Genomic DNA, 19,414 nt, shown 5'->3' with positions numbered 1-19,414 from the left:
ATCACTTCTTATTAGAAGAATTACATGTTTTGCATTGATGTATTTCTTCTGCTTCTCCTGAAAATATTTTCCATGAAAATTTCTGGACAGAAACCGGGCCCCTTTGGACTGGCTCTCTTGCAGGGAAGAAGTGGATCATAGGTGTGAGCTCCTTTTCATTGACAATATCCCTTCTGCTGGTGCTGCCAGCTTCCAGTGCACCCCAGCCTCTTAGCCTTGCAGAGAGGATATACACTTCTGGACAAACACCAATGAAGATTATGAGACTATAGGTATCCACCTATCTGCAAAAAAAAAATACCCCAACAAAAACGCTCTTTTGGAAAAGCACCCCAAATTCTAAGCACAGCTTTTTTCCAGCAGATCAAAAATGTAAATGTTAGGTATTAACATTCAGTTTTCATACAATCTTTTCAATGTAGACCTCCTAGTTCACAAGACTGAGTGTGAAAACCAGTAAATTAATGAAGAACATTTGTCCTTTTCTTGGTGTAGTATTTATGGCTAAAGTTTGGATCATTAATACTGAATATAGAAGCAGCTTCCTTAATTCCATTTGCTGAAGCAGCTTGTAAGTATGATCCACCTCACATGAATTCAGCTGTGAAGTGTTAGAATCTGTAACATTCTGGAAAAAAATCTCTCTCTCTATTCAGGCAGAAATTAAGTATATTTCTTATAATGTCTTTACCAGTCTACTTGTCCACTGCCCAGAGCAGTGTTGGATACCCCATCCATGGAAGTGTTCAAGACCATGTTGGACAGGGCTTTGAGAAACATTCACTAGTGGGAGGTGTCCCTGCTTAGAGCAGGGAGGTTGGAACTAGATGATCCAGCCCAGTGGTGGTTCTATGATTCTATGAAATACACAATTATCAAGGGATCTACAGATGAAAATGAGCTGAAGTTTACAGATCAAGATACAGCTGTCTATGGCATTTGCATCTATGTGAATTACAAAACAACTGCCAGCAACAGATTTAGTTAAGCATTTTTCTTTTGATGTTAAATTGAAGGTCGTCACAGTTCAGTCATCTTTCCATATTGAAAAATATAATGCACCTAAAATATGAACCTTAGAGCATTTTGTTTGGATATGACTTTTTTTTTTGAGATAGCTGTTTATTTATCCTCACAACATAAACTATTTTATGCATACAAAAATGGAATCAAGTAGCCTAAGTAGTAACAAGAGAATGAATCTAGACAACCATATTTTTGTATTTATTGCTTCATAAATCAACTAGTAAAGAATTTTGTTATTTCGTGAGTAGTTTCAACCACTGATTAAAAAAACCTTCTTCATTGCTTCTAAGATAATCTCATTTTACACACCAGTATTCTCTTGGGCATATTTTTTTCCTCATTCACAGTAATCTTTAAATCCTTCAAAAGCAGAGGAGATGAGAAAACAAACATGAAACAAGTACATGAAACAAGTAAATAAAAAATGTCATACTGTGATTTAAAGTTATAAAACCAAAGATGACTTCTTTATTTTTGGCTCCTCCAAACTTTCTGTATCATCTTACTCAACCTGCAACATCTTTGTATGTCGGCTTTCTTAGCTGAAAAATGGAAAATATGATTTTAAATCACAGCCCCACAGTGCACTGGAAAGATAAATGTGTTAGTATCTGTGAAGTATTTGGAAGACACTGCTGAGTTGAAGGTATTATTTGAGAAAGAAGAAAAATTATTTACCAATTTTAATATAAACCTGCCTTTGCTAATTCTGCTTTTTTTTTTTTAATGACCTTTCTCCTCTTCTGTAGGTAAATGATCTTGTACCAAATCCATTGTAATGATTGTCCTCTGCATATCAATCCTAACCCAGGAATGAATTATTGTATCTTACAAGATAATGTTAAAAGGCAGAATCTCAACAATCAGGACAGATTTACTTCACACTTACTGTGCAGTCATTACAACGACCTTACATTTCAGCTATCTTGCATTTTAGGAAAAAAAAATTTAAAAAAATGTTAAAAAAAGGCAAAAAAAGCAAGAGCCCTCAGACCATTTGACTGAAGCACCCAGAAAGGATTTCAAAATTAAGTCTGAGTTCAGCAACTCTGGGAAAGAACTTCTCCTGTCAGCCTTAGTGAATAAGTTCTCGAACTCTCTCAGATCTTAAACGACCTCTTCCCTCCATCACAGCTCTCTGGGGTGCCCTCATGTGGGCCATGACTCGATTATCCCACTAGAAAGCCTACTCTGGCTCCCTAGCAGTTTGTCCTCCCAGAGGCAGACACAGGCTGGAGCTGTCCCTAGAGCCCCAGAGAACTGCCCACTCCTCCCAGAAGGACAGAGCTCTCCCAGCCCGGGCTGTGCCGCAGGGTCAGCACTGCGGGGAGGGTGTGCGACAGCATCAGGGGGAAGCCTGTCCCACTCCCCTTCTGCAAGGAGTGCCACGGTGCTTCCTGCACCTTCCTGCATGCCTGCCATGGAAAGATGCTTTTGGCCCTCACTCCTGGCTCAGGGCAGGGTGCAAAGCTCGGAGCACCACGACAAGAGGTCCTACAGACCAGGGTGGCTAAAAGCACCATGTGCCACTGGCTGGTGCAGTAAATAGCCACTACCTCGGGGCTGGAGGTCTGCAATGTGCTGGCAGCTAGTACCTAGAGCTTCTCTCCTGCCTGGAGAATTGGAAATCCTAAAAAGGTGACTTTTTATCTGATGTCTTTTAATGAACCTGGCTATGATTCCTTTCAACCTCCAAAGTTCTTCCCTGCACCTATTTCAGGGGTGAATGAAGAGCCCAGTCCCTTCAGTGGGACTCTTCCTCCTACCAGTTTTGATTCCAAAGTACTCAAGATTTGCCTGCGTGATTTCAGTTCTATTTTAAAGGTTCAGGCAATCTTAAGAACAACCTCAGCTATTTTAAACTACGCTAATTTGATCATACTAACCTACAGTTTGCAGGCTCAAGATTCATCATCCACAGCTAATGCTGACGCAGACTCTACTCATTTCTTTCTAAATATTTTTCTTCTTTTTTTTTTGGAAAACAAACCATCTCACAACCTCTGTATTACCATTTTGGCAGTTATGATTTATACTACCAGACATCACAGACTTTCAGAGCTGGATGATCAACCTGGGAACTGGATGACCAAACCTATTCCTTTGGGGAATCTAAACTGGTTAGACTCATTGTTTATTTTACGATTTTCCCCTTAGGTCACAACCAGTCTGCTAGGGAACTGTAAATGAAGGTACATGCTGGCCTTGAGACAAAACCACACACATTAAGTAAATTTAAATCAGTGCTTCCTCCAGGAAACAAAGAGTTGTATTACTTACAAGCAGATTTGATTATGGTTTAGAGAACTGTTTAAACACATCTAGCACATCAAAGCAAAACAGATTTAAGCTTCTGTGCTCATTGTTTAAGAAATATTGGTTGATTGATGCAAAGATCAACATGCTTGATGACTCCCTGTAACAGTTTAGGAAAACACAGGCTATAGTAAAGATGGAAACATCTAGTTTCATAAAAATATCTTCAGATTTTAGATTTTAAATTAAGGATAAGATAGTCTTATTCTAACATTTTTAAAATAAAATCAACTCAACGAAAGCAATACAATAAATGAGTTCGCTATACCATGTTGGCCTCTCTCTTCAAGGCCATAAAAATGCCCATTAATCTCATCACCAGGAACATACCTACAAAACACCACAGCATCCAAGATGTCTTTATGCATATTTGTGTTATATAGCATCCAGTAAACATGCAGATTCACACAGCAGCATGCAAACAGCCTAGCAAAGGAAGGGTTAAGACAAAAGAACATTCTCAAAGCAATTCAAATAATCCCTCTAGATCATTCTGTATGTGAGAAGTATTCTAGCTGGGAAGCTGGACTGGTATCAGTTCAGAAGTTGCTGCTGATCTGACACAAGCCAAAAGAACCAGCAAACTGCAAGGAGAAAGTTGCTAGATAAAAGAAAAACCCAAAAAACCCCACAACACCCAGAGCAGAAGGTTCATGTTAAGAATCAGCTGGATCTCCTTCACTTTGCAGAAACAATTATTTTGCTTTTAATTTCAAAGGGGCTTTAGGGGAAAAGACTGAAGGAAATATAGCTCATTTTGGCAGAGCACATATTGCACAAAACAAATATAAGAATCTATTTTTGGGCTAGAATGGTTGAAGAAATCCCTGATTAGCCTCTTAATGGGGCGAGTCCAATTTATTGAGAATGATCACCAGAGGGAGTCATTGACTTTCCCATTAAAGTCAAAGGGAATTTTACATACATCAGGAATGCAGAATTTGAGGGCAGAGCTGAAAAAGACTTCGAACAGATTGGAGTTCAGGGAACAACACACACCACAGTTTTATGGATTTCATCTGAATCCATTCTCCCCTCTGGAGTCCCAGAGGATGATGGCTATACTCAATGGTTAAAATCAGCAAGAAGGCACTAAAGTCATCCATTCAGTGGGTACACATTCCCACAACAACAGAAAAAAACCCACCAAAAACCCACCCCAAAGACACAAGCAAAAAAAACCAAAAACCAACCACCCATCCACCCAAAAAACCCCAACAACAAAAAAATCCCTTAAGCACTTAATTAATTCTACAGGGGTTTGGAGTGGTGTAAGTGGTAACAGGTGTAAGTTCAGTGTTCTCTTTGGACTGATATGTAACATATCAGTCCTGGAAATGCAGTATTCAACAGCACAGAGACAATCTGCAGATTTCATTTATTAGAGTACGTCATACCTCTTGAGAATATCAGTAAAAGAAAGGAGTGAAATGGACTCTGAAAGAATTGTTAGCATAGGGTTTTTTTCTGGTTTGTTTTATTTTTTTGTCTTCAAAGTGACTAAAAGAGGTAGTGAGTATAGGGATTAGTGAACAAAGTGATAAAATTAACTAATTAGACAAACCAGTGTATTCAGCCACAAGCAAGTGTTCATTTTATGCTCAAACACCTAAATTTCATGTCCTTCAAGAAACATTTTCATGTTAAGAACTTGTCTTTTCTTTGCTGGACTTCAGCTCAATATTATTCTTGCCACAGAAGCCCAGCAGACTCTGGCTTGAAAACAAGCTCATTCACTCAGCAACTTTCTCCGTAATTCTGTACAAGAAGATTATATAGCAGAAAATTAGATTTAAAAAGGGCAAAGCAACAGCCCCACCCAACCAAATGCAATTTCACTTCCCTAGAAATGTCCTCTGAACAAATGGAATTTAATTTGTTTCTGTGTTCCCAGGTAATGGCAGCACCTTGTTTTGTTTGTTTAATTAATTACTTCTTGTTCATGTAATTAGCTGACAGACTGCAGCCTTTTGTTCATTATAATACAGTTATTTGCATAGCTGTTTCCATTCCTAGGCTGAATTTTGGACAGAGGCTCTGTTTTGGGTTGTGGCAGGCAGAGACACTGCTGGGAAGCCTCATGCAGGGAAGCATGCAGCAACCTGCTCCTTCGTGGAATGAGTTGCTCCAGGAACTGCCCTGGCTGCCCATCTGCTTCTGACGGCAAATCAAAGTCCTATTTCCAGCATGCAGCATAAGACCTGGCTGTCCTTCATCATCATAGGTATCACTGAAAACCAGTTGAGCTCATTCTAAAGCACTTTCACCAACAGATTGTCCATGCATAATTTACTGTGCTTTAGATTGAATATCAGGAAAAATTTCTTCACTGAAGGGGTGGTCAGGCACTGGAGTGAGCTGAGTGGAGGGAAGTGGTTCAATCATCATCCCTGGAACTGTTCAAATAACATGAAGGTGTGGCTCTTTGGGTATGGTTTAGTGGTGAACACAGCAGTGCTGAGTTAAGGGAGTTGAAGACCTTAAGGGTCTTTTCATTCTACATGGTTCTATGGCTCTGTGGCATCACTCAATGTATGCTTAACTTAAAATTATCAGTACTACTTCAGTGGTTGAGTGAAAAAATTTAGAGATGGAGACTACTTTAAGCTTTCTTTCATGAACAGAATAGTTTGATTTAACATCCAGTTGAGCCTAGTGCTGTTCAGAATTTTTTTTGCATAGATAATATTTTTTAAATAATCAAAATATATCCCCAGATCACAATTTTGCAGAATGCTGACTCTTCTCATTAATAAATGCAGCAATCATCACCCTTCAAGTCCTCTGAGTTTCCAGCAGTGAACTGATGCAACCTTACTTTTATCTAGGTTGCTCAGAATTTCAGGAATGTGCATCTTATCACAAAAATGAGGGGCAGAGTCAGTGCTGGGGCAAGACTGCACACTCTGGTGCACAGAAGCCACCTTCATCTCAGCCTCCATGCATCTAAACATCCTCAAACCTCTGTCTCTGAGGAGAAATTATACACCAACACATCAATTTACACTATTTGAAATATAGAGAGCTGGAATAGACAGCTTGAATTGTCAACCTTTGCTGTTTACAACTCAGCCTTCATATACAACCCACTGCTCCGGTCAGGATTAGTCCTGTAACCAAAAGCAGCAAGGTCCAGCCTTTCAACGGCACTGGGTTTAGTCCTACCTGTGCCATCTGCCTCTCCAGCTTTGACCGGGGAATATCATCAAAATAGTTTTCATTTCTTCTTCTCCTTGCATCGCCCTGCATGATAATGTGGGGAACGTCCAGGGAGCCACCAGTAGTGAAAGTGCTTTGGCTAAGTGATGGAGACAACTGAGGAGGAGTGTGGTTACCACTGGGTTCCTGGACAGAGAGAGAAAAATGCAGCATAAGAAGAACAGCATATTGCTGACTTCAAATCACGCATTTAAAAGTGCATTTCAATTGCTCACACTCATAAAATTATGAAACAATTTCTGCAGTAGAGGTTATTGTGGACGAACTTTTGAGATTTGCTACCTGAAGTGCACAGCCCATGTAGGAGGAAAAATAGTTCACCGATTACATGAACTAGTGGCAAATTTCCTCCTCAAAACCTCCTTGTGTAATATCTCTCCTAGAGATAAAACAGTGAGCTACTTCTTGTCAAGGCCCAAATAAAGCCATGATTTAGGATTAGCTATTTCTAAGATGAAATACATTCTCACCACTTCTGAGCAGCTGCTCTGAGCAGTGAAAGTGATTTGAACACTAGCAACACCTCTTGCTGGAAAAAAGAAATGTATGTCCATTTACACAGTACAGACATTTTGTTGCAATTTTTATAGGTTTTGCAGAACATCCATTTTTACTCGGAGTACCATATATCAGACAGAAGCTAAATACCAATTCCTGGAATGCATTAAAATATTGGAGTACAAATATTTTAGCTGGCTTTTCTTGTTACCTCTACTGAACTGTAACCTTGTACCAGTCAGTGTGCAAACACAAAATAGAATTGATACATAAATAAATCAATATGTAAATGAATAAACAGGTCCTCCTGGCATTTTACCAGGATCTGCCACCACACTGCCCAGAGCAGACACTGTGAGTACCTTTGGAAACACCGACGCTGACGCGCGCAACATCGCTTGTTCAAACACCAGCCACAAACGCCGGTGTCCAGCTCCACATTCCACACTCTCTTGGAGCTCCAGCAGCAGCAGCTGCGGGGTACTGCCCAGTCTGCACCAGCACCGCCCAGCGTGAGCAGGGAAACTGTGTCACAGCAACCAGACGGGAAATGCTCCCCTCCCATGGAGCAGGTGGCTGGGCAGAAGGTACCCAGGAGCATGTTCGCTTTGCCTTCTCTAAACCACCTGCTGCTGTAATGCTCTGCTTCAATACTGAGCAACAAGAGGGGACCTCAAGATGGCGGAGCAAGCAAAAACCTGCTCCAGTGTGGAAGGTAAAAAACTTCTGCCTTTTTATTTAAAGAGAAAATTAAAGTGGATGATTCATGCATTATTATATTGAAGCAAGCCCAATTCTGAAAAGCATCGAGGTGCTTTATTCCACGCTGTTAAGAAACAAGATCAGGTGTAAGAGATCAGAAGAGTTGTAATTTCTTCCTCATGGAAAGGAAAGTTCAAGCCATAGTAAGGCCCAATGTCAATATTAGAAGTAAAGGAGTCTGTGTGACATCATTCCTTGCAATCACAGTAACGGATTAGTATTTTTCATGTTGCCAACAACTAAAATATAGTTCCTTAGTAATTTTTAATTAACTGTGATTTTTTTTTTAAATTCTCCAGCCTTTTTACGATCTGAGACAAGCACTTGACATTTCCCAGGGCAAAGAAAAGAGTGTTTTCCTCTTAGGAATAATCTTTTCCCTCCTTCACAAAAATCCACCTACATTTGGCCCAGTTAAAAGCTTCTGAAAAGCTGTAGTCTACACATGCTCAGTAGGTTTGGTGAGGCATAATCTCTAAAACCCACCCTCCCTGGTCCTAACAACACAGTGCACACACCTCTGCTCTGAAAATAACCTGAGTACATGGGCAACAAAGAAGATCCTCTTTAGTGAGTGCTACCTGCTGCTCCAGCCAGGTGGGTAACCTCTCTCTGCTCTGAATCAGTATTCACCCACTGTTGCAGGCTGACAGGGCCACCAGTGTATCAAAGTGACAGATGAACATAGAGATCCCAGCCCTCATCGAGCTTTTCATATTTTATCAAACTGCATATGAGGAGGAAATTCACTCTGAGGTCTATACTGGAAAGATTGCTGGCAAGGCAATACAGACAAGAAATACCAACTGAAGAAATAAAAGAAGGACCGTGCCTCTGCATTACGGAACAGTATGTCATTGTATGATTTTATGCTATTTTCTCAAAGCTATCCTTCACAGCACAGATGGATCCTCAACTGTGCAGCGTGTTGTCATCTACTCAGCACAGTGTTATCATTAGTTACCGTGTAGTCAGTATTTTATTCTCGTTTCGTGGCCCCAAACCTCTCTCCTAAACTCTTTTCAAATCCTGCTCTGAAGATAGAATGATTAATATCATCATAGTCATGATGATCATAAGTGCTTTACAAATGTCAATCAATTAATTTTCATCACACCTGTGACTTCTGGCATTTTATAATCACTGCTTTAGCGTGGGTGACCTGAGACACACAGACAAAGGTTAGAAAGTACCAGTCACTCAATTACAACATCTAGTGCTCGATTTTTCAAGTGCTTGAGCTCCAAACTCCACTTCTGTTGATCTAATATGCAGCACTGTGTACACACCACTTGTATAAATCAGACTCAAGACTCTAGTCAAATATAAAGATTGTCAGTAACATACAGTTAGTGACTATTTAGGAAGCAATTAATTAAATAACTTATCACGAGTTATACAAGTGTTTTGTGGCAAAACCAGTTGTAAGTCTACAGTTTCACAGGTACAGCTATTCCTTTAATTATGAGCTTCTCTCCCAGTCTTCCTTCATTCCTCTTCCTCACTCCATACCCACCTTCTCATCTCCTTAAACAAACCTGCAGACCAGGCACCTTTGCAGGTGCTACCATGGCCTCAGTACCACGCTACTGTTAGTCACCAGGTACTCATATCATGTTTCTACCCAGCTGTGATTGCAAGGACACATGACCTGCAGGGATGTCTGCTCACATATTTCACTCTCAGAAATCTGCCTCATCCCTTCTCAGACCTGCTGCTCATGTACACCTGGAACCACAAAGCTGGAAGGGCGCTTAGGAGATCATTCCCCAAGCTGCCCGGGCACACTTCATGTCCCACAGATGTTTGTCTAACCTAAAACCAGGACTTCCCTCCAGTGAACTAATTCTTGTGTTAAAATATTGTTACTATTGCAACACTTCTCCAAATTTTCTTTGGAATTCCAAAATTTTTGGTCCTTCAGTTTAAATTCCAGCCTCCAGTGCTGACTGGGTGAGGAAGGGCTCCAATGAAGAATATGGAAACTAGTGCTGTAATTAAAGATTACCATGCACTCAAGGAAAGAAAGCAAGATTGCATAAGTAACCTGAGATCCACTAATTTGTATACTTTTGTGTATAGAAACATAGGTTGTGGCTATTTTTAAGATTTTAAAGAATTTTTGCTTTTCCTCAGTATTTAACCTTTTACTTTGAAATATGCTAAAAACTAATACAAAAACAGTCAAAAAAGATGAAGTATTAGCATTGCTTAGTTTAAGCTTGGGAACTTAAAAGTAGACTTTAAATAACAAACTACCTTTTCTACTGATATAGAGCAGCCTGATCTAGTGGAAAGTGCTCCTGCTTATGGCAAAGAGGATTGAAACTCAATGATCTTTAAGGTCCCTTCTAATCCAAACTGTTCAGTGATTCTATATAAGTCAGTCTTACAGGAGCAGCAGACAGTTTATTGAAGCCAATTTTCAAGATACAAATCATTGCAGACTACAAACTAAACAGTATGTCTTTGTTTCGTGTGAAATGGCATGGTAGCAGTTGATGGGAAAGAAAAGCTTTATTCCAAATGCATGTCCTGCTCTTTAGGATTCTCTGTGAAGACTCCAGTTCCAGGAGGTCAGTAAATGACATTTAGCACTGGCCTGCATCAGTAGCTCTAGCTGTGCAGCAGCAGACTACTTTTTATCATTTTGACTACAGATGGAGGACATCCAGTTTTCTCTTCTGTATAAACAGAGAATATACAGTCCTGACCAAGAATGTGGACTGTGGAAACTTTCCCAGTTGCTGAGGAGGAATTAATTATCCAGTCCAGAGAAGGCAATCAGCAAAAAAGTCTGCCTTTTTATCTATTTCTCATTCCTTGGAGTGTTTTAACACCTGCCATGCATCAGGAACCATTCACGAAATACATAAAAAATAAAATACAAGAAAAACATCCACATGTTTGTGCAATGTGCCTTAGAGCATACTACAGATTTGTCAGACCTTTTAAAACATGGCATTGGGAATAGGTTGAATAAGGGGTGGGATCTAAAATGTCTGTATGGGGCATCTGAGAATAAGCAGGGTGAAAAGAGTCTAGTCACGGAAATTTTAAGTACACTTAAAAATAAGCCCTTATTCTGTCTTTCTCTATTTCTCTTTACACCAGGAAATTTAACTTGGGAGCACAGACACTCTCTGACATTTTGAAATTTAATCTCAAATGAGATTCCCATCAGAAATGCAGCCCCATGAAAATAATGAGGTCCAATCAAATGCAAAACGTGTGACCTAAAATATCAAAATAAAAATATTGCTATGAATTCTGTTGAAGCGAACGCAGTAGGAAGTGGCCATCAGACCACAACTTGATAGGAGTAGCAGATAAAAAGTAAGCAAAGGCATTGGATTGGAGAAACTGAGTGAAGGTGGTGTAATGAGAGGAGATTAAATGTGGTCAAGTGTGGAAAAACCCCAGGGACATTGCAACAGGGTTTCTGAAAGAGGGAATACGAATGAAAATTAAAAATGTGATGAAACTTTTGATATACAGAGACACCTTAATGGCATTTTTATCTCAATAATTTCAAGCAGTTCTCCTTAAAGAAAGCCTTAAGCATATGTGTGAAAAGTAAGTCCAAACATTTGAAAACATGAAAGGAAAATGGTAACTCTCCTGCAGTATTGATCGGCTGGGCTGGGATTCCTGTGGGCAAATGAAGATGTGCATCTTTTACATCCCTGGTCCAGAGCTAGTTTATTTAGCAAAGATAAGCTGGCACTTCTAAGATTCTACTTATCTCATCCTAAGGCAGACAACTAAACCAGGTCACATGGATCACCCTGCAAAAAGGTCAGTATATCTCCGCTGGCCATATGGGGAAGCGTGACAGAGCAGGGCAGCCTGAGATGTCCACAATGTACAGCTCTGAATTAAGTTCAACCCCACTCAAAGTAGCCATTGTTTTCATGTGAATGTTATGAAACCCTTGCTGACTTGTCAAGAAATGCAAATAAATTCTCGTGGGGACTCACCCTGAGGGTTATTGACCGAGGTGGTTTCTGAGGAGGATCTTCGTGAAGCCTGTCTCCCAAAGATGCCAGAACACGCTTCCGGTGGCCAATCAAGCTGATTTTTAAGACCTGAAATGATATCAAAAACATATCATTAAAAGAGCACATGGCAACCATTACATGAAGACCCATTCAGATTGAAGCTATTTTCTCTTTAAACCTTTTAACAAGTTAGTCTCCTAGACAGGCTGAGCAGACAGGGAACTGCATGAGGCAAACAGTCAGCAGAGAAAAGGAGAGGTGAGATCAGAGGAAAAAAACTGTAAAATGAAGGAAGAAACTAGAGCATGTATCGGTGTGGAAAACTGAAAAAAACCCCGACTCAGACATGAGTGAAGAGGAAACAAAAATTAAATTAAGAAAAGGCAGAAGAGCAGGAAGAAAAAAAAGGTGGATGAGAAGACTGGAGAAGGAAATGCCAAGGTGCATGCAAACAGTAAGTGATGAGGATTAAAGTGATTCACGGGACAGATGAGGAGAAAAGTGAGAAATAGCAGCGAATGCTTAGAGGAGGCAAGAAAGGAAAGAACAAATTGTATGATGAGTAAATGTTACCACTTTAAATCTGTTCACCGTGCCTTTCACAGTGTTACTAGGAAATGGTTAAAATCGCAAGATTTGGCAGAGGAGGAGCAAATAGTTTCTCTCAAAATGACTTTGCAGTTGGGAATGCTAAAATTGTGGGTGTGGGAAAACTCCATTTATTATGCCTAATGTTGTTCATCCCCTGCCTGTTTTGAGAAGTAGAAGTCCTGTGGAAGGATAACACACACTCACAGACATGGGGGAAGCCTTGTGTTATAGAGAGGCAGGAGCCCTCCCCTCCCCTCCTGACAGCTAGAATGGAGCCATGTCCCTGTCCCTCTGTCACCTGGTGAGCAAGGTAATGAAATAAATCTACCTATGCATTTCAGCTGTAGTTTGAAGGTTACCCTTGCTTACCTGGATGTGTAGATTCACACATACAGGTAATCTCCAAATATCTCATACAGTTCGCTTTTTCATGCAGAATCATCCTTGTGTAAGAAATACTGGGTGGACAAACCCTACACCTGGAGTTGTATTACTTTTTTTATATCAGATGCAAAATCTCTGTTGCACGGAAATGTGTCCATCAGTGGATATGTTCACACACCTCATGTTTGTCCAAACTCCGAGAACACTGCCAAAAAGTTGCCCCAAATTTACAGCAACTACTCGTCATTTGTATTTCTCTATGTCCCGGACTTGTACAAACCCACCACTGCTCTCAGGAAAAGCGGGAGAGCAGAAGTAGTGAGTTGGAAATTTTAAGTATTAGTGGGAAAAATAAAATATTTCAATGCTATTCTTTAATAGCTACAATGGCTGTAGTGCAGAGAGTGTATAGCAGCACTAATTGCTATAGCAGCAAAGCCACTGCTCTGCAAACAGCAAACAGTATGTCCTTACATAACTCCTTCAGACTGTACATGTGGTTTCATACTCCAGAGCTGCCTCCATTCCCTCTCAGGAAACAGTACTTTCCACTATATTTAGGACCACTGTGTGTCAACACCCTTCAGCTGAAAGGAAGTTCTCGCTCAACCTAGAAAAAGTAATAGCCCCCCCCAAAAAACTGGAAATGCTACATCTTAAATGAACAACTGCCTCAGCTTGAGTGGTAGCGCTAAGAGCTACAATTCATGAGAACAAACAAAACCCAAACCCCAGCAACTCCCCTGCCACATCTCTTAGATCCATTATCTCAAAATATGGTACAGCAACACGTTATGGTTATTCTGGTATCCATGCCTATCCATCCATTATCCTGCCTATCCATGCACACATGAATCCGTGCACGTTTGCTCTGTTAGATGTCTCTGTGCTGTCTGATAGTGTTGAACATCAATAACCTCTTTTCTGCCTGCATCTCCAAAGCGATGGGCTATGGCATGAAGCAGATGGAGGCCTTCCTCCCAGAGGCAGCTTCCAGGGGTGTTGCAGACCCTGCAGCCCAGCAGCGGACACAAGCTACAGTCCCACAAACCACCCTGCTATGTGCTATCCTTTCAGTCTAAATCTAGAGAAGCACGAGTGAAGCTGAGATAATGCAGCACACAGAGAAATGCCTGAGGCATGCAGGAGACTTAGTTATGTATTCAGTTTACACTGAGTGTTAAACAGAGGGGTGCACAGTTTATCTCTGTATTTAACTATATGAAACACGTGAACGAACTACAGCTGCTTTAAGCATTACTCAAGTAATGCACTTCAGTGAACTTGCTTCTTTCATAATGCTTCCCCATCAACAAGATCATTTATCCAGAGATTTTTAAGCCAAGCTAAAGTTCTTTGGGTTGTTTCAAGGTCCTCTGCACTCTGACTGCCTTATCAGCTATATCAAACCACACAAAGCAATTCTCTCTGACTTCACAGAGCTGTTAAACAGTGGGAGAGAAAAGAACACAAGTCTTGAGGGACTGCACACGTAAGAGATCAGCAGATGGGTCTCAATGACTAAATTATTTCAAAAACTGTTCTCAATTTGAAAGTAATACAGATCTTTAAACACTATAGGCACTGCTAAGCTTATTCCACATTTTGTTTTTCTGTTATAATGGTGGTTGCCCCAAATGTGAATGAGAAGGAGTTAACGATGCAACCCACAGAAACATATGGTCCTCACGCAACAGGCAGCTGCATCCCAGTCTCATCTGGAGCACACCACTGAAGACAGCTGTATTCCTCTGAAAGTGACTCCCTAGCAATTCGCTTACTTGGAAAACCTGTTTCTCAACTTAAAAACGTAAAATACTGTTTTCTGAAACACTTCTGTATTTGAGATGTGAGGGTTTAACAAACATCCTGAAACTCTGGAAACTCATCCTGTGATGGATTACCCTTGACAGTATTTATCAAAAATGTCAAATAGCACAAATATAGGTCAACAGTATGGAATGGTACAGTTGCCTAAAACAGTACCATAGAAATGTGTAAATGTTGAAAGTCTTGCACTTAAACAGCGTCCAAGTTAGATTTCCTGGTATGTAATTTCTATAAATCAGGTAACAGTGAACACCATAACACTGAATAACACTGAATAAGGACAGTCAGTAGAGTGCACCTAAATGTCATACATTTTGTCAAGTGGATTGTAGCCCACTTACTATACAACAATGAAATGAGTTTTGCAGTGTGGCTGCAGGAATCAGCAACAACATCCTCAAACTGTTCAGAGCAGCTCAAGGCCCTCCACAGCATGTTATTTCATTACTGGGACAAAGAGAAAAAACAAAGCATGCACATGACATGCTTCTTTCCACACTGACAGCAGGATAACCAAGACAAAAATGATACTACTCAATTTAATGTATTTTATATTGCAATACAATTAAAAGAGAACGGGGCAAATCATTCGTCCAAAGCACTGATACATGCATAAAAATTTAATCCTATTTTTATTTCTGTACTCTGCAATGACTAGCATACAAAATGAAATTCCACTAGGAAATGTAAGAAATCCACAAATATAACCAAGGTAACACTTTACATTTAGATCTCTGGCTTAGCTGACAGATGTTTCTAAAGACACATGTAGCCCAGTAACTCCCTGATGACTGTATATGTGCAAATACTGGAATTAACAAGTTTTTCCACCTAAAAATGAGCATTATTTCTGCCATATTCTTCTGCCTGAACTTTTCTCTAATTGAATAATAATATTCAATGCTGTATGATTCTACTTTTTTATTTTCCAGAATATTACAAAGATCACTGAAATTCAAGACACTTAGGCTCCTTCTTTTCGAATAATCTGAAAAATTTTTGTATGGGCTAAAACTAGGATCATAACAGCACAAGAGGTCTGGACTAAATGTGTAGCAGCAGTTGGACACTAGGAACCACCTACAAAGTATAAAATTAAAGACTGATCAGAACTGTGCTATTGATTCTCTGGTAGCAGTATCAGACACCAGAATTCAAGAAAAAATGGTAAATGCAAGCAAAAAAGTGTGATCTTCCTATTTCTGCAAGAAAACAGCCCAAAACACTTGGTAAAATCACTATTATTAACCATTTTACTGCTAGTCATATTGGAATAAACTCCAAGCTACCTGGAATTACAGATGAAGGGATACATTTGATTATTACCCCTCTCCTGCCACAATGCTGCCCCACAGGGCTAATCCTAAAACATGGCAGGGCCCAGAATACCCAGGAAGTTACCCCAGATTGACTGCACAACTCACTTGACCAATGGGATTGGTTTAATTGAAAATTTGAAAAAGGATTAAACATACTAATTGTAGAAATTTTCAGCATGAATTTTACAGATCCTATCCGTAGACTTGCTGTCAGCGTTAACAGTTAAAATAAACATACAAAAAAACCCCATCAAACAAACAAAAAGGTCCAAAAAAATCAATTTTCTGCATCCTGACCATGATTACTTGGTGTAATAATTGTTATATTTTGAAAAATAAATAGGCCAAAATCAGCTATGATACTTAAAGAGGGCAGGTTTAGATTAGATATCAGAAAGAAATTCTTTACCATGAGGACAGTGAGACACTGGAACAGGCTGCCCAGAGAAGTTGGAGATGTCCCATCCCTAGAAGTGCTCAAGGCCAGGCTGGATGGGGCTGAGCAAACTGACTGGGATACATCACAATCCTCTGGAATTAATTACCCAACTGGAAACAGATGTCAGTTGTCTTGATGACAGCATTTCACAAAGGCCAATGGATGTCCCATTTCTATATGTTATCATGAGGAACTGATGTTTGTTTGGTCCCCTATCACCCAAATAAATAATTGAGATGCAGATTTCCATTTAAGGCATTGAGAAAGCAAAGGCCAGAGTCTTCTCCAAGTTGCCATTGCCACTCCAGGTCAGACTGAGGCAGGTGAGAATTCATTATTTTTTGTAGGGGTACTCAGGACAGACTTTGTCCTGACTTGGCCAGACAAGCCATTTTTGCCATTAAAGTGTTTTCCAAATTGGCTAATGGAAAATACCAGGTGCTAGTATTTTGGCTCCACTAAAGACAAAAAATATTAACTGTAATTTTTTGCTTGTAATCAATAAACATTAATATCTCAGTTAAAAGAAATCAATTATTATTACCTTAAAAAAACCCACGAAAATGCAGTGAAATAAGCCGTGGCCAAAACTGATACCTGGCCACTTTGCCTCCTGAGGATGTCTCAGACTACATGCTGGACTGGTTTTTAAAAACAATTTTTAGTTAAAAAGTTAAATACATGGCCTCTTACGAAATAAGTCACAGTTCAATCATTTTACAAGCCTCAGATGTAATGACAAACACTACATATGTGCATTTTTGTCACAGTAGTCTCAAACCTCCATAAATCAGAAATCCTAAAGATCTCTTATACATGCAAACATCAAGATTGTTACAGTAATGATTGCCTATTCTAAGAGACAGGGCTGAAAATATTATTTATGTGAAAAATGGCAAGCACTAAGCAGGTCTGTACATAAAGGAAAACATTCAATTTTCAGAGGAATTAAGTAGAAAAAATATTAGGCAATTTGAAAGGTGGAACACGTTCCCAAATTGTGTGCTAGAAGATAGACTGTTCCCTTCACTGAGGCCTTGCACTTTCACCTGTGTGTTGAGCTAATGAAAGGTCCAGTTACTGGTTCAGATCAGATCTGAAGAATGTGTGGCCACAGACATCAGAGTATTTACTCCTTGAGGTCTTCAGTGTTAACCATATAGCACTAAAAGAGAGCAATTGCAATACCAATATGTTATCCCACAATATTTCGCAGGATTACTTACACAGCAGATAAATTATAATTAAAGTTACTGGTACTACAACACATTTCATAATGAGCTAATAATTTATTTATCTAATTTTAATAGGCAATTATCAGCAAAGTACATTAATCTGTACACAAGCATGAAATACAGCTCATGCAATGAGAAATAGGAGATAAAATAAAAATCTCTAATAGAAAATTTTAATAGCTCTAAAATGTATCTTTTTTTTTTCTGATTTTGACCCAGTTTCATTGCAGATGTAATTCCAAGCAAAAGGAAAAAACTCAAAACATTCAAGCCCATTTAAAGAATGGGATATTTGTCTACTAAGTAAATGGCTTTTTTTTAAAGCCATCTAATAACACAGAGTAATGAGAGTTTTTACAATATCAGAAGAAGCAAACAGCCATTCACTGCTTGGAGTAAAAATGCAGATTACTCTAGTTCACAGTCATAACCAAGGTTGTATGAAAAGTTAAGCTTTGCAATATGTGAATAGTATCAGTTAATGATAATGATATTAATATATTTGGATTGGGAATTGTTTACTTCTATATCATGCAATTATATAGTCTGAGAAAAATTACAGCAAAAATTGTGAAAAACTGAAGATGATGTTAAATATCTTCTACCACTAGACTTTAATGAAAGTCCCTCTATGTTTTTTTGCTTTTTGTTTAAATCATCAGCATTCTTTAGATATAAAATGAGTGCAGAAAGACTTTCATCAACATGCAGAAGGAAAACCCAAAGACTGGAGAAGAACTTGGACTGAGGTTCAGAATTAACGTCAAGAAATACTACTCAGGACAGACTTAGCTTCAGTTACCAGATGTATGCATGAAGACCTAATTACTTCTGCATCACAATTATTTCAATTCTGTAAAAATATTTTTCTCTATTGTAACACATTCACTATAAAAGCATCGATTCCACTCTTCTAGTGGAATATCTAGTTCAGGAGAGGTCTATGCACAGAGGCTATGGCTTCATTCTGGCTGCGCTATCATAGAACCATAGAACCATGGAAACTATTTAAGATGGGAAAGGCCCTTAAGGTCACTGAGTCCAACCATAGAAGTAAAACTGCCAGGTCCAACACTAGACTAAGTCCCTAAATGCCACATCTACACATCTTTTAAATATATCCACGAATGGTGACTCCACCACTTCCTTGGGCAGCCTGTGCCAGTGCTTGAAAACAGTTTTGGTGAAGAAATTTTTTTCCTAATATCCAAACTAAATCTCCTGTGGTGCAGCTTGAGTTGATTTCCTTTTGTCCTGTCGCTTGTAACTTGGGAGAGGAGGCCGACCCCCACCTGGTTACAGCCCCCTTTCAGGTGGTGGTAAACAACAATAAGGCCCCCCTGAGGCTCCTTTTCTCCAGGCTGAACACTCCCAGCTCCCTCAGCCACTCCTCATCAGACTTGTGCTCCAGCCCCCTCCCCAGCTCCACTGTCCTACCCTGGACATACTGCACCATGCTATGGAGCGGTTCATACAGGACATACAGCAATCCAAAATATACTCATCCCTTACAGCAGTATATATCCCTGGATCACAAACATGACAATGCATTATTGTTCTACTGCTAACATTAACATTTACCCACTTTTGAAGCAGAAAAGTTGTAAAAGTATCGTCATGGTAAAATCTGGAAAGTGTTTTTAGGCTTTGATACAAGATCACTGGTGATGTCAATACTCTACCACTATGAACTGACGGCATGATGCTGAGGCCACAACCCATCCCAATTCACTGCCAAAATACAGGTGCATTATCCTATAAAGGTCATGAAAACTTCATGGAACACCCTCTTTA

General features: G+C 39.6%; 1 protein-coding gene across 8 annotated transcripts in view; it reads right to left on the bottom strand.

Annotated features, from left to right (window-relative positions):
- Nucleotides 1-19,414, bottom strand: part of ANKS1B (ankyrin repeat and sterile alpha motif domain containing 1B) — a 422,022-nt gene that overhangs the window by 36,311 nt on the left and 366,297 nt on the right. For 7 of the 8 annotated variants that reach the window (XM_063396248.1, XM_063396245.1, XM_063396246.1 and 4 more), the window contains 2 exons: nucleotides 11,802-11,909; nucleotides 6,508-6,687 (listed from right to left, as the gene is read on the bottom strand). In XM_063396248.1, coding sequence (XP_063252318.1) covers nucleotides 6,508-6,687; nucleotides 11,802-11,909 — 288 coding nt within the window. Of the gene's footprint in view, nucleotides 1-4,624; nucleotides 5,101-6,507; nucleotides 6,688-11,801; nucleotides 11,910-19,414 lie in introns of those variants that run through there. The other variant, XM_063396250.1, reaches the window with a different exon arrangement.

The sequence above is a fragment of the Prinia subflava genome, chromosome 4, assembly GCF_021018805.1.
Source record: "Prinia subflava isolate CZ2003 ecotype Zambia chromosome 4, Cam_Psub_1.2, whole genome shotgun sequence".
NCBI classification, from domain to species: Eukaryota; Metazoa; Chordata; class Aves; order Passeriformes; family Cisticolidae; genus Prinia; species Prinia subflava.
The sequence above is the reverse complement of the archived record's forward strand: the minus strand, read 5'-3'. Positions and strand labels throughout refer to the sequence as shown.